This window comes from Anomaloglossus baeobatrachus, chromosome 2, assembly GCF_048569485.1.
Source record: "Anomaloglossus baeobatrachus isolate aAnoBae1 chromosome 2, aAnoBae1.hap1, whole genome shotgun sequence".
NCBI lineage: Eukaryota > Metazoa > Chordata > Amphibia > Anura > Aromobatidae > Anomaloglossus > Anomaloglossus baeobatrachus.
The window spans coordinates 522,033,354-522,046,068 of record NC_134354.1 but is presented as its reverse complement, the minus strand read 5'-3'; the positions used below and the strand labels follow the sequence as shown (position 1 = coordinate 522,046,068).

At 39.5% G+C, this 12,715-nt stretch overlaps 1 protein-coding gene across 3 annotated transcripts in view; it reads left to right on the top strand.

The window, feature by feature from the left end:
* HHLA2 (HHLA2 member of B7 family) overlaps nt 1-12,715 on the top strand; it is a 176,295-nt gene that overhangs the window by 2,246 nt on the left and 161,334 nt on the right. For all 3 annotated transcript variants that reach the window (XM_075336576.1, XM_075336577.1, XM_075336575.1), the window contains exon 2: nt 2,681-2,989. In XM_075336576.1, the coding sequence (XP_075192691.1) occupies nt 2,681-2,989 (309 nt within the window). The remainder of the gene's footprint in view (nt 1-2,680; nt 2,990-12,715) is intronic.

Below are 12,715 nucleotides of genomic sequence, written 5' to 3'. Positions count from 1 at the left end.
CTGGTGCTTGGATAGGGTCCCACCCCAGATCAAAAAATTGAAAAAAATCCAGCACTCAAGTGCTGGATTTTTTTCAATTTTTTTATACACTATATACAGCCAGCAGCCTCTATTCTTGATAGAGCGAGCAACAGCCTCTATTCTATATACAGCCAGCAGCAGCCTCTATTCTGAAAACAGCCCACAGCAATCTCTATTGTGCATAGAGCCCACAGCTGTCTCTATTGTGTATACAGCCCACAGCCATCTCTATTGTATATTCATCCCGCAGCAGTCTCTATTGAGTATACAGCCCACAGAAATCTCTATTGTGTATCCAGCCCATATCAGTCCTCATTGTGTATCCAGCGTGCCGCAGTCTCTGTTGAGTATACAGCCAGAAATGCCTGAAGCAGTCTCTATTGTCTATAAAGCCCACATCAGTCTCTATTGCATATACAGCCCGCAGCAGTCTCTATTGTGTCCCACATGTTGTATCAAGTAATAATTGGCACGCAACTGGTGATTTTGTTCAATTTATTTAAAGTATCCAGAAATTAAACAGGCACAAACGTTTATTATACCAGCAGTGGATGCCACGGTCTATGTACAGTGCTCGGTCATCCTGATGCCAGTGATAATTAAACATGTCTGCAGACTGATGAGTCGCCTTGACCAAAAAGTTTGTGCCTGTTTAAATTCTGGGTACTTGAAATAAATTGAGCAAAATTACCAGTTGAATGTCAAGTATTACTTGATACAACATATGGGATTCGATCCTACTTGTGCACCACTCAGCTAGAAGTGCCATTCTCTCTGTATCTATTGTGTATACAATCTGCAACATCTCTATTGTGTATCCAGCCCACAGCAGTCTCTATTGTGTATCCATACTACAGCAGTCTCTATTGTGTACCCTGTTATGATTCAGTGACTGAAGAGGATCAGAAAAAGGACAAAAAAACTAAGAAACCCAGAATGTTGCCAGAGTGGTTGGAATCTCAGCGAACTGCAGACCTAACACTAACACACAACTAGAAGTAGCCGTGGGACATGCCTATGATGACCTGGTCGCCTCGACACAGCCTGAGAACTAATTATTCCTACAGAGAGAAATACAGGAAAGGCTAATCTGCCTCGGAGTAGTCCCCAAAGATATAGATAGCCCCCCACATATAAAGATGATGGTGATGTAGGAAAACACAATACGCAGGTAGAAGACAGATTCAGAAAAGATGAGGCCCAAACTATCTAAATAGGAAAGGACAGAAAAGAGCACTGTCTGCAGCCGTGCAATACCCTAAAAAAAGAACGAACACTCCTGATATGGACTCTCCCCCCACTATATCAGTACTCAGGTCAAAAACAAGAGAAAGGACGAGTAATAATGCTTCAATTGTGTTTATTGATAATACATTTTTTAGGCATGTAAAAAGTCAGGTCAGAACAAAATCAATTACAAAATAGGGCACAGGATGAGGCAGGGATGTTAAAAGGCAAATCCTGACCTGTTGTGCATATGGTAAGAACACTATAGAAAGGTATTTATAAAAACAAAACCCATGTACACATCACGAAAATAATGATGGTACATCACAATATACGTTATCTAAATGGCACAGGGTGAATGAAGATGATACAAAAAACATCAATGGGAAGGCAAACTTAACCAGTATAGAAAGGGAAATAGACTCAAATCAATTAATTATGTCCCTAATGATTCCAACAAGCTGGGAACAACAATTCATAAGAGTAGCTTAAGTTGATAAATATTATCATAAAAAGGTTATAACTGATACATCATATTGCTACACCAGGAGAGCTGAACTAAGGTAACTCAGTGCTTGAATGGAACAGGGGAAAACATGTGAATAACACGGTACATATAAGAGAACTTCTCACATACTAGTAAGTGAGCGGTAAGTGCCAAAAAAATGCAGACAGGTCAGGATGGTGAAGAGGAGGTTAACCCAAACACAAGACTTGTGTTGGGGTTAACCTCCTAATATTTATTTACTATCAATAAACACAATCGAAGCATTATTACTCATCCTTTGTCTTGTTTTTGATTTGCTATTCGAGTAGCTTCGCATGCTGGGAGTGATCCTCTCATTAGGACCCTCCTGGCTTTATTTCTTTGTATATGGGCTTTCTGTGTCTATCTGTACTCAGGTGTAAGACCAAACTTATCTGAAAGGAGTTCTGGTAGACAAAGAAGGAAGGGCTGGCTTCAGAATGTCATTAGCACACATGAAACAACATTGAGCACCGGCCAGTAACAAGAGAACACTACTCAGTTATATAGGCCCAGTCAGAACACCCTGATTTGCTAATCATCCCCAGCTGTCTGATTTCTATTCAGCAAGCCAACTTCATTACCAGCACTGACCACAAGAGGGAGCCCCAAACTGGAACCTAGTCCAAATGTATTCACAACTACAGCAGTCTCTATTGTGTATCAAGCCCGCAGCAGTCTCTATTGTGAATACAGCCCACGGCAATCTTTATTGTGTATACAGCCCGCCGCAGTTTCTATTGTGTATACAGCCCACAGCAGTCTCTATTGTGCATACAGCCCGCAGTTCTTTATTCAATATTGCTTACGATTATCTAGACACTTGTATCTATAAACAGGAGTGATTAAACTATATAATCATGAACATTTCTATAAATTAATATTATGGACTTCTATGTTTAACAGGTGCAATTTTAGGTGAACAAAACAAAGATGTCATCCTACCATGTTCTTTTAACCCTGGGGAAGAGGTGGTCATTCATTGGATTACAAGTGACAACAAAAATGTGCACTCATATTATAGGACTACAGACCAGCTACAAAGTCAAGACATAGGCTATTCTGGAAGAACGTCACTGTTTCTGCATGAAATAAGTAAAGGAAATGCTTCTCTGCTAATAAGACACTTGAAAAAAAGTGATGAATATATGTATAAATGCTACGTGGGGACAAAAGCAGGAAGTAAAGAGACTGAAGTAACACTGCAGGTTATAGGTAAGAAACATATCAGTCCAATAGGTTTTGTAGGATAATGATCATATACGGTATATGCTAAGAGGCTTTATAAATTGGCACAGTCAACCTTTGGATGTAAACAGGGAATGGTGGAAAACTGGGGGATGTGTATATCTCACTTAGTAGGTTGGGGTTAGTCAAGAAAAATATAGCAGTTCCTGACACTCAGGGCACGAAGGGACTAGGTAAAAAGTAAAAAAAAAAAAAAATCATAACAAATGTAAAATTATTAGACCAATAAATACATATATTTAGGAAAACACAAAGATAAACAAATAAAGTACATGTTTTTGGTTATGCTGCATCCAGAAAAACACAATCTATAAAGTGGTCACACCTAGTGAACACCATATAAATGAAGTGTCGAAAAATTATGTTTTACATGATTAGAGATGAGCGAACCCGAGATTCGGTGTTCAGTGTTCGTACCAAACAAAGACTTTACAAAATCAAAACAGAGTTTGGATTCGGAGTTTGGGTGATTTACTTATGAACAATTGAACACCACTCGGCCCGAGCATCGCTGTTCAGATCCCAAACTGAACCTTATCTAAAGTCCAAATGAACCCGCTGAACCGAACTTCCATGGGTTCGCTCATCTCTATTCCTGACACTGCAGAAAAGAAGATTAAAATGTGATAAAAAAATTGAATGTAAATTAAAATGGTATTGCTGAAAACCTCATCTTGTCCCGCAAAAAAACAAACACCCATTCAGCTCTATCAGCAAAAAAAATAAAAAAGCTACAGCTTTATGAATAAAGTGGTGCAAAAACAATTCTATTTTTTTTATAAAAAATTCTCCTGTGTAAAAGTGGCAAATCAATAAAAAAGATGAAAATTGGTATCACTGTAATCGTACTGACCTGAAGAATAAATCTGCTTTATCAATTTACACATCATGAAAAGCATAAAAAATGAAAAATATTCCTGAATTGCTGGTTTTGTTTGTTCTGTCTCCCAAAAATCTGCGTATTTAGCAATCAAAAATGTTATGTGCCCGAAAATGGCACAAAAAAAAATGTCAAGGCATCCCACAAAAACAAGCCTTCACATTACTCTGTTGGCAGAAATGTAGAAAAATTATAGCTCTGAAAATATGTGAGTGCAGGGCTTTCATCTGAATTGCATCATTGTGAGATTTAGATGTAAACCCTAGATGTAAGTGTTCAGCATAGAGCACAGGATAAATGTGATCCAAAATTTTATGTAAAATGTTCCCAATAAACGCTTCAACAAAATTAACAAAAAATCCACACAAAAAAAACAAACAATTTTCCACTCAGGTATATCATCTGTAAATGAAAATATAGGGGGTTTACATGTTATTGGTTACACAAAACCTTGGAAAAGTGAAATGGCCCACCCTAAAAAAAAATCCAGTGAATTCTGCACTCCCAAATCCAAATGCATCCCCCCCTCCTCCGCCTTCTGAGCTTCGCAGTGTGCTTAACCCCTTCACGACCATGGACGGATCTTTCCGTCATGGATCGTGTCCCGGTAAGCCGCGGGCAGGCGGCGTGGATCGGCACACATATCATCTGTTTTCAACAGCTGACATGTGTGCCTACATGTTCCGAGTGGAATCGCATTCCACCCGGAACATTAACCCCTTAGATCTTGCTGCCAAAGTCTGGCAGCGAGATCTATATGCGCGCGGCCATGTTTTTTACTTACCGCCGCCCCCTCCGGACGTCACGTGAGTGATCACGTGACGTTTGGTGGTTGCCATCGTAGCACAGGGTCATGTGATGACGCCTGATGCTATGAAGTTTCACTTTCATTCTTCCTCGGCACGGAGCAGAGGAAGAAAGAAAGTGACTATTTCTGCTGTTTACAGCGGTATAGCTGTGATCAGCAGATAGCGATCAGCAATCGGATTGCTGATCGCTATAGCCCCCTAGGGGGACTAGTAAAATAAAATAAAAAAAGTAAACAAAAAGTTTTAAAAGATTAAAAAAAAAACAAAAAACCTAAAAGTTCAAATCACCCCCCTTTCCCCCCATTGAAAATTAAAGGGTTAAAAAATAAATAAATATACACATATTTTGTATCGCCGCGTTCAGAAATGCCCGATCTATCAAAATATACAATCAATTAATCTGATTGGTAAACGGCGTAGTGGCAAAAAAATTCCAAACGCCAAAATTACGTTTTTTGGTCGCCGCAAGTTTTACGCAAAATGCAATAACAGGCGATCAAAACGTAGCATCTGCGCAAAAATGCTACCATTAGAAACATCAGCTCGAGACGCAAAAAATAAGCCATCACTGAGCCATAGATCCCAAAAAATAAGAACGCTACGTGTTTCGGAAAATGGCACAAAACGCGCGCCACTTTTATTGGACAAACTTGTGAATTTTTTTTAACCCCTTAGATACAAGTAAATCTATACATGTTTGGTGTCTACAAACTCGCACCGACCTCAGGCATCATACCCACACATCAGTTTTACCATATAGTGAACACCGTGAATAAAACATCCCAAAAACTATTGTGCCATCACACTTTTTTTGCAATTTTTTCACACTTGGAATTTTTTTGCTGCTTTCCAGTACATCATATGGTAAAACTTATGGTTTCATTTAAAAGTACAACTTGTCCCGCAAAAAACAAGCCCTCATATGGCAAGATTGACGGAAAAATAAAAAAGTTACGGCTCTCGGAAGAAGGGGAGCAAAAAACAAAAACGCAAAAACGGAAAGTGCCCCGGGGCTGAAGGGGTTAAACCATATTTAGCACCCACATGTTTGGCATTTCGGTAGTGAGGAGAGCCCGCTTAATCTCCAGATGTGCGTGTCTCCAGAAGCACGAGCTGAGCAATATGTATGGGCACTACAAAGTACTGGCAGATTTACAATTTTCACTCCGCAACATTCACTGCTCCTTGTTTCTAGAAAACACCCATGGACTCAAAATTGTCATTACAAATGTAGATAAATTGCAAGAGGGGTAATATGAGGGGGGATTCTGCTGTTCTGACAATTTGAGGCTCTGTATATGGAGTCCACAAATTATTCTAGGAAAATCTGGGCTCGAAGGCTCAAAGAATACTCCTTCCATCCCGTGTTTTGCCAGTTTCTGAGCAGTAATGTACAGACACACATGAGGTATTGCCATGTTCAACCAACAGAAATTGTGAGACAATGTTTGCATTTCACCCATGTCCCCTCATGAAAATGTAAAATCTGGGGCTAAAACAAATTTTTTGTGGTAAAAATGTAATTATTTTTCTTCAACACCCAATGGTTAAAACTTCAGTGACACACCTGTATTGTCAATATGAGCACTGAATCTTTAGATGAATTCATTGAGGGATGTCGTTTGGGCGCTCTGTCAATATAACATGGCACCCGTAAACCATAACAGCAAACTCTGCACTATGATATGATGCTCCTTTCCTTCTGAGCTATGAACTGTGCCTCCTAAAGTAGTTTTTGACCACATATGGGGTATTTGTGTACACAGAAGAAATTGAATAACAAATTACACTGTTCATTTTTTCCTATTACTCCTTTTGAAAATTAAAAACTTGGAGCCTTACCAACATTTTAGTGGAAAAATAAATGCTAATTTTTAATTTACTCAGCACAATATTATACATTACATTTCTGTGAATCGCCTTAGGATTGAAATTGCTCTCTACACCCCTAGATAAGTTCCTCTACAGGATTAGTTTCTATAATGGGGGTCACTAGTGAGGGTTTCAGCTGTTTTGGCACTTGAGGTGCTTTTTAAATGTGACGTGGCATCCGGAATCTATTCCAGCCAAAATGGCACTCCAAAATTTAAGTAGCGCTCCTTCCTTTCTGAGCCCTGCCGTGTGCCGAAAAAGTAGTTTTCCACCACTTATAGGGTATTGATGTACTCAGGTGAAACAAATTTTATAGTCCATTTTCTCCTGTTACTATTATGAAAAGGAGAAATTAGTGGCTAAAGTAACATTTTTGTGGCAAAATGTCAATTTGTTATTTTCAAGGCTCAACATCATAAAATTCTGTGAAGCATCACTGGGCTTAAGGTGCTCAACACACCTCTAGATAAATTCCTTGAGGGGTGTAGTTTCTAAAATGTTGTCACTTGCGGGGGGTATAGGCACATCAGGGGCTCTGGAAACGCGGTATGGAGTCCATTATCTATTGCAGACAATTTTGCGGTCCACAAGTCAAATAGTTCTCCTTCCTATCTAAGGCCTTCCGTGCGCCCAAACATTAGATTTTCACCACATATGGTGTATTGGTGTACTCAGGATAAGTTGCACAACAAATTCTATGGTCTATTTTCTCCTGTTACTCTTGTAAAAATTAAAAATCGGGGGCCAGAGGAATATTTTTGTGGGAAAAAAATTAAAATTTCAAATTGCTTTAATTTCTGTGAATCACCTAAGGGGTTAATAAACTTCTTGAATGTGGTTTTGGGCACTTTGAAAGATGCAGTTTTTATAATGGTGTCACTTTGGGGAATTTTCTGTCGCATAGGCCTCTCAAAGTCACTTCATATGTGATGTGGTCCATAAAAAAAGGGTTCATACATTTTGCTGGAAAAATTGGTGATACAATTTTAACCCTTCTAACTTCCTAGCAGAAAAAAATGTTTAAAGAATAATGCTGATGTAAAGTAGATATGTGGAAAATGTTATTTACTAATGATTTTGTGTGATAAAACTATCAGGTTTAAGGGCATACAAATTCAAAATTTGAAAATTGAGAAATATTTTGTCAAATGTTTGATATTTTCATAAATAAATACAAATCATATCTACCTAAATTTATCACTAATATGAAGTACAATGTGTGTCAAAACAATATACTCAGAATCAGTAGAATATGTTGAAGCATTCAGTAATTACTTTACGATGTGACAGTGGTCAGAATTTAAACATTTGGCCTGGTCAGGAAGGTGAAAACAGGCTTCGAGTTGAAGGGGTTAAAGTGTTAATAACCTCCTATAGCCTCCCTTCTTTTCAATAACAGTCATAAGCCTTCTATCCATTAAGCCTGTTAGTTTCTTAATCAGTTGACATTCAACTTTTTGGGCAGCACCAAATAATTTTTAGTGTGCAAAAGTAGAAAAAGATAAAATAACCCTATATAATTGTGTATCACTGTGAGCAAATTGACCCAAAGAATAAAGATTTCTTATCACTTACTGGACGGTAAATGGCATAAAAAATAAAACAAAAACAATTTTTGAATTTCTGGATTTAGTTCACTCTGCCACCAAAAACTTGAAAAAAAACTTCAACATTAAAAAAATGTTATGTAGTCCAAATTGTCGGTAGAAAAATAGAAAGTTATAGCTTTCAGAATACAGTGATGCAAAATCAAATGCACACACGTGCTATATACTCTGTGTGTATATATATACACACGTCATGGAACGGGGGCACCACTTGAACCCTAGGGTGCATAAAATCTCAGTTGCCAGGTAGGGCCTAATAGGGTGAGAACAGGGCAGTGCCCAGTTACCTTACCCCCTACTGTATGTGGTTACTTTAGTATTCTCATGTGTACGGTAGATGTAATTTAGTGTTTTGACTCCTAGAAGTCTTTTAAAAGAATTAATAGGAGGTATTTTCTTAGAGTATATTTTTTTCGGGGATTAGGCAGTTTTTCTAATATATATGTGACGCCCCAGGGCAGTGGGGTACTCGGTCCTGGGCGCGTGGTATGCAGGGGGATCAGTCGTGATCACGGTCGATGCCCGGTTCCGTGACCCTGAGGGTCAGTCCGATTAAAAAGGGGGTGAAAAATGGGAGAGAAATAAAGGAAAACAAAATAAGAGTTTTTCGACTACGCCACTTGCGGTGTGCGGCTAGGTTATTGGAGCCGCCGCTTCAGGGTCCTGCTGGGGCTGGTTGAGTAATGCAGCTTAGGTGTTTTGGGCCCTCCACAAGCAGGGCTAGGCCTCAGCAGTGGATGATGAGGGGGCTATAGTAGGGAACAGTCAGTGTATGTGTACGGAGGCAAGGAGGAAACAGTCCACACCGGTATTGCAGTTTCAACTTGCCTTTTTACTTGTGGCTTGGTACCTGGACCCGCTGGTGCCGGTTTCAGGTGTTCCCGCTCCCCTTGTTCGCCATGCCAGCTGTGACCTGGGGTAGCTGTCCTCCGTGCACTCTCGTTTGTATTGGGCTTCCGTGGCTTAGAGCTTCTGGGGGAGCCTCTCTGTTTCAGTCTTGGTCCTATTGCAGGCAGCCTGGACTATTTAAGGGGTTCAATCCCCGATCCCCTCTTTGCTGCTGATGATTCAGATTCTTTGGGTGGTGAGGGACCCTGGAGATCCCCTCACCTGGCAGACTTAACAGTTGACCATAAAGAGTCTCACTGTCCTAGGGTCTGTACCCTGCCTCATGCCGAGTCCTGTGAGCCTAGGTTCCAGACTTCCACAGGTGCCCCGCGGTTCCTGGAGTATTACACTTCCACAGGTAACTCACAGTGCCTGGAGTCCTGGTTCCTTACCCCACAGTCCCTCACTCCTGTTACAGTGTTCCGTTGTTACTTCATGTCTTTACAATTTTCCTTTCTTTACGTCACTCCTCTCAACTCTCCTTCAACTCTCTCTGACTACTTTACTGACCAAACACTTCCTCCCGCCAACTTCCCAACTGACCACTCACCCCTCCCATTGCTGGGTCTCTCCCTACAGATTGGGTGGCAACTATCCAATCAGTGCCAATCCCTTTTACCTGTTGCTAGGTAGTCTCCCAGTCTGGAATTGGAGTTGTGTATGTGGCCTGAGGGTGTTGGTGTATTGACTGCCACGGATATTCCGGGGTTTGAATTTCCACGTTCACATTTTGTGGCACATGAATACCTCAGGGGTGCTACATATATATGGACAACATAGAATTGGTGGTTCGTTAAACTTTTAGTATAGTTGGAATATTTATGGAGTTGTTCTTTCATGGATATTATTATTATTATTATTATTTATTATTATTTATTATTATAGCGCCATTTATTCCATGGCGCTTTACAAGTGAAAGAGGGTATACGTACAACAATCATTAACAGTACAAGACAGACTGGTATAGGAGGAGAGAGGACCCTGCCCGCGAGGGCTCACAGTCTACAGGGAATGGGTGATGGTACAATAGGTGAGGACAGAGCTGGTTGCGCAGTGGTCTACTGGGCTGAGGGCTATTGTAGGTTGTAGGCTTGTTGGAAGAGGTGGGTCTTGAGGTTCCTCTTGAAGCTTTCCACGGTTTAGGGCAAGTTCATATGGTATAGAGGAATACAACACCTGTATATCACATGTAAGCCAGGAAAAAATTGGAGACCACGTTAAATTGTTTAGAATATTGGGAACATGTTTGCTATCTTTCATGTAGCCCGGAGTGTGTTAGGAGTTGTAATGTATAGTCTAGCCATTCACAAAGATTTTCACATAGTGAATTAATGCCAGACATAATGGGTCTGAAACCTTGGGGTAATTTCTCGTTGTGGGTTTTTGATAGGGCGCAAAACAGAAGTACTCTGGGGTTAGGTGGATCAAGGTATTCCTTCTGTCTAGATGTAATATGTCCAAGAGAAAAACCCTTCTGCAAAAGTTTGTTGAGGGATTTTTTTGTAATATTATTAGTGGGTCATCACAAAGTGTATGGCGATTATGAATAATAATGCACATCCATTATATGAGCTATTCATGAGACAGAAGAGCACCTTCAGTAACCGGCTAATCCATCTGAGGTGTAAGAAGGAAAAATATAGGAAATCATTTGTGCCAACTGCTATGGGAATGTACAACAATAACATTCGTGTTAAATCATCAAGGTGAATGTCTACTTTATTTCTTCTACTTTCAGTTCACCCGCTGTGTATGTCCTAATCTAATGTATAATGTTCTTCTGTCAACTCTACTGTCTTGTCAATTAAGTAATTCATGTTATGATTTAAGTTGTGCTGCTGTGATACCATAATTTCCCACGGGATCAATAAAGTGTATCGTATCGTATCGTATCGTATCATGTATTAAACAATAAGTTCTGGTATCTCCCAATAATTGGAGTATTTCCCTCTCATGGAGGCCTCGATCCATAATAACCACAGAACGTCCTTTATCAGAGTTTTTGATGACAATGTTGTTATTAGTCTGTAATGATTTCATAGCCATTTTTTCCTTTTTGGTAAGATTTAATTTAGAATGTGAAATGTTATCTGAAAGTGATTTCAAATCGCTCTCCACCAAAAACTGAAAATCCTCCCTCCATAGCAGGAGTACGTGACTGTATATGATAGTAATGAGGATTAGGAAATCTGGAGGAAAAACACTGGTCAGTGAGTTCTAAATTTTTAAATTCAGAGGAAGAGAGCAACTTAAGATCACTTAAAGCCATCTGTTCATCAAATTTCAAAGTATCATAATCATTAGTGATAACAACATTAGAGCCAGGTATGTGAGTTGTCTGTGCTTCAAAATAGGGATTTTTAGGCCCTGTGCGCACTGGGAAATTACTTTTTCTTAAGAAAAATCCACACCCTCTGGCAAAATTCCGTACCCGTGGCAAAAACCGCGGTAAACATGCACCCGCAATTTTACTGTGGTTTGCCGTGGTTTTGCCATGGTTTTGCCGTGGTTTTTCTGCGGGTTGGTCCCTGTGGTTTTTTACCATTACCTATGGCAAAAACCGCAGGTACCTGCGGAAAAGAAGTGACGTGCTAAAATGTTTATACTTTGAGTATGCTTTTCTATATTTCTGTTCTGCTCCCCTGGTTTTTTTCTTATAGTAGATGGCAGAGACTTGCCTTTCAAGTGTTTGGACGCTGCTGTTGTTGTAGTAGAGAAAGTTAATGGGTGATTTTCCATATGAGGATCTGTGTAATCTGCGGTGAAATCTGTGGACTCCGGTTCTGATGAACTAAAGCTCACTCGGTGCTGTCTGGTGCCTCCTTTTGTTTTAAGGGTTGATTTACAATGTTGGTTGTTTCTGCTAAGTACGTGCCATTCATAAATCTGATTGTTCTCATAATTAGAAACATCTCTTTTAAACTTTCTCTGTTTTATTGCGGTAATTGAATCCTCCAATTTATGTAAGCTCTCATTCATGCGATTTTGAGAGAAGAGTACAAATCAGTGTTACAATGGTTGGAACAATAATCTCCAAGTCCTTAATGACGGCATCCAGAGTCTCTAATTTTGCTTGTTTTCATATATTTTTATTAAAATAAGGTTAACAAAATAACATATCAAATCCACACAATCAAGATATTATCATGCGTAGCATACCATTATTTGAATACATGTGGGGATCTATTGTATGAATAAAACTTTTCATCTGGGGGGGAAAGGTATAGGAAAAGAGAAAGGAGAGGGGAGGGGGAGGTAAAACAATTACTTTATTGGGGCTGAAAAAGGGGAGGAGGGTGGAGGCAAGGAAAAACAAGGTGAAGAGGGAGTGGGTAAAAGGAAGAACAATGAACGTAAACAAATCTCAACCATGTTAACAGGCTTCCATTCCAGGAATATAGGCATATTGCATTTTTTTTTTGTCTGGTTATTTGTTCATTTACTTTGTTAACCCCTTTCCTTCCTTTTAGGATAATAATCAAACAAGTGGTTTTCTTTTAGGTTTTCACATTCCAGTTATAGAAATCCCTCTTGTCATTTTCGCTCTCCTTTAATTTATAATAATGTATTCAAAAATACTCTCCTACAATGTTAATGGTTTGAATAGCCCTAGACGAAGGTTTCTGGCATGGAGGGA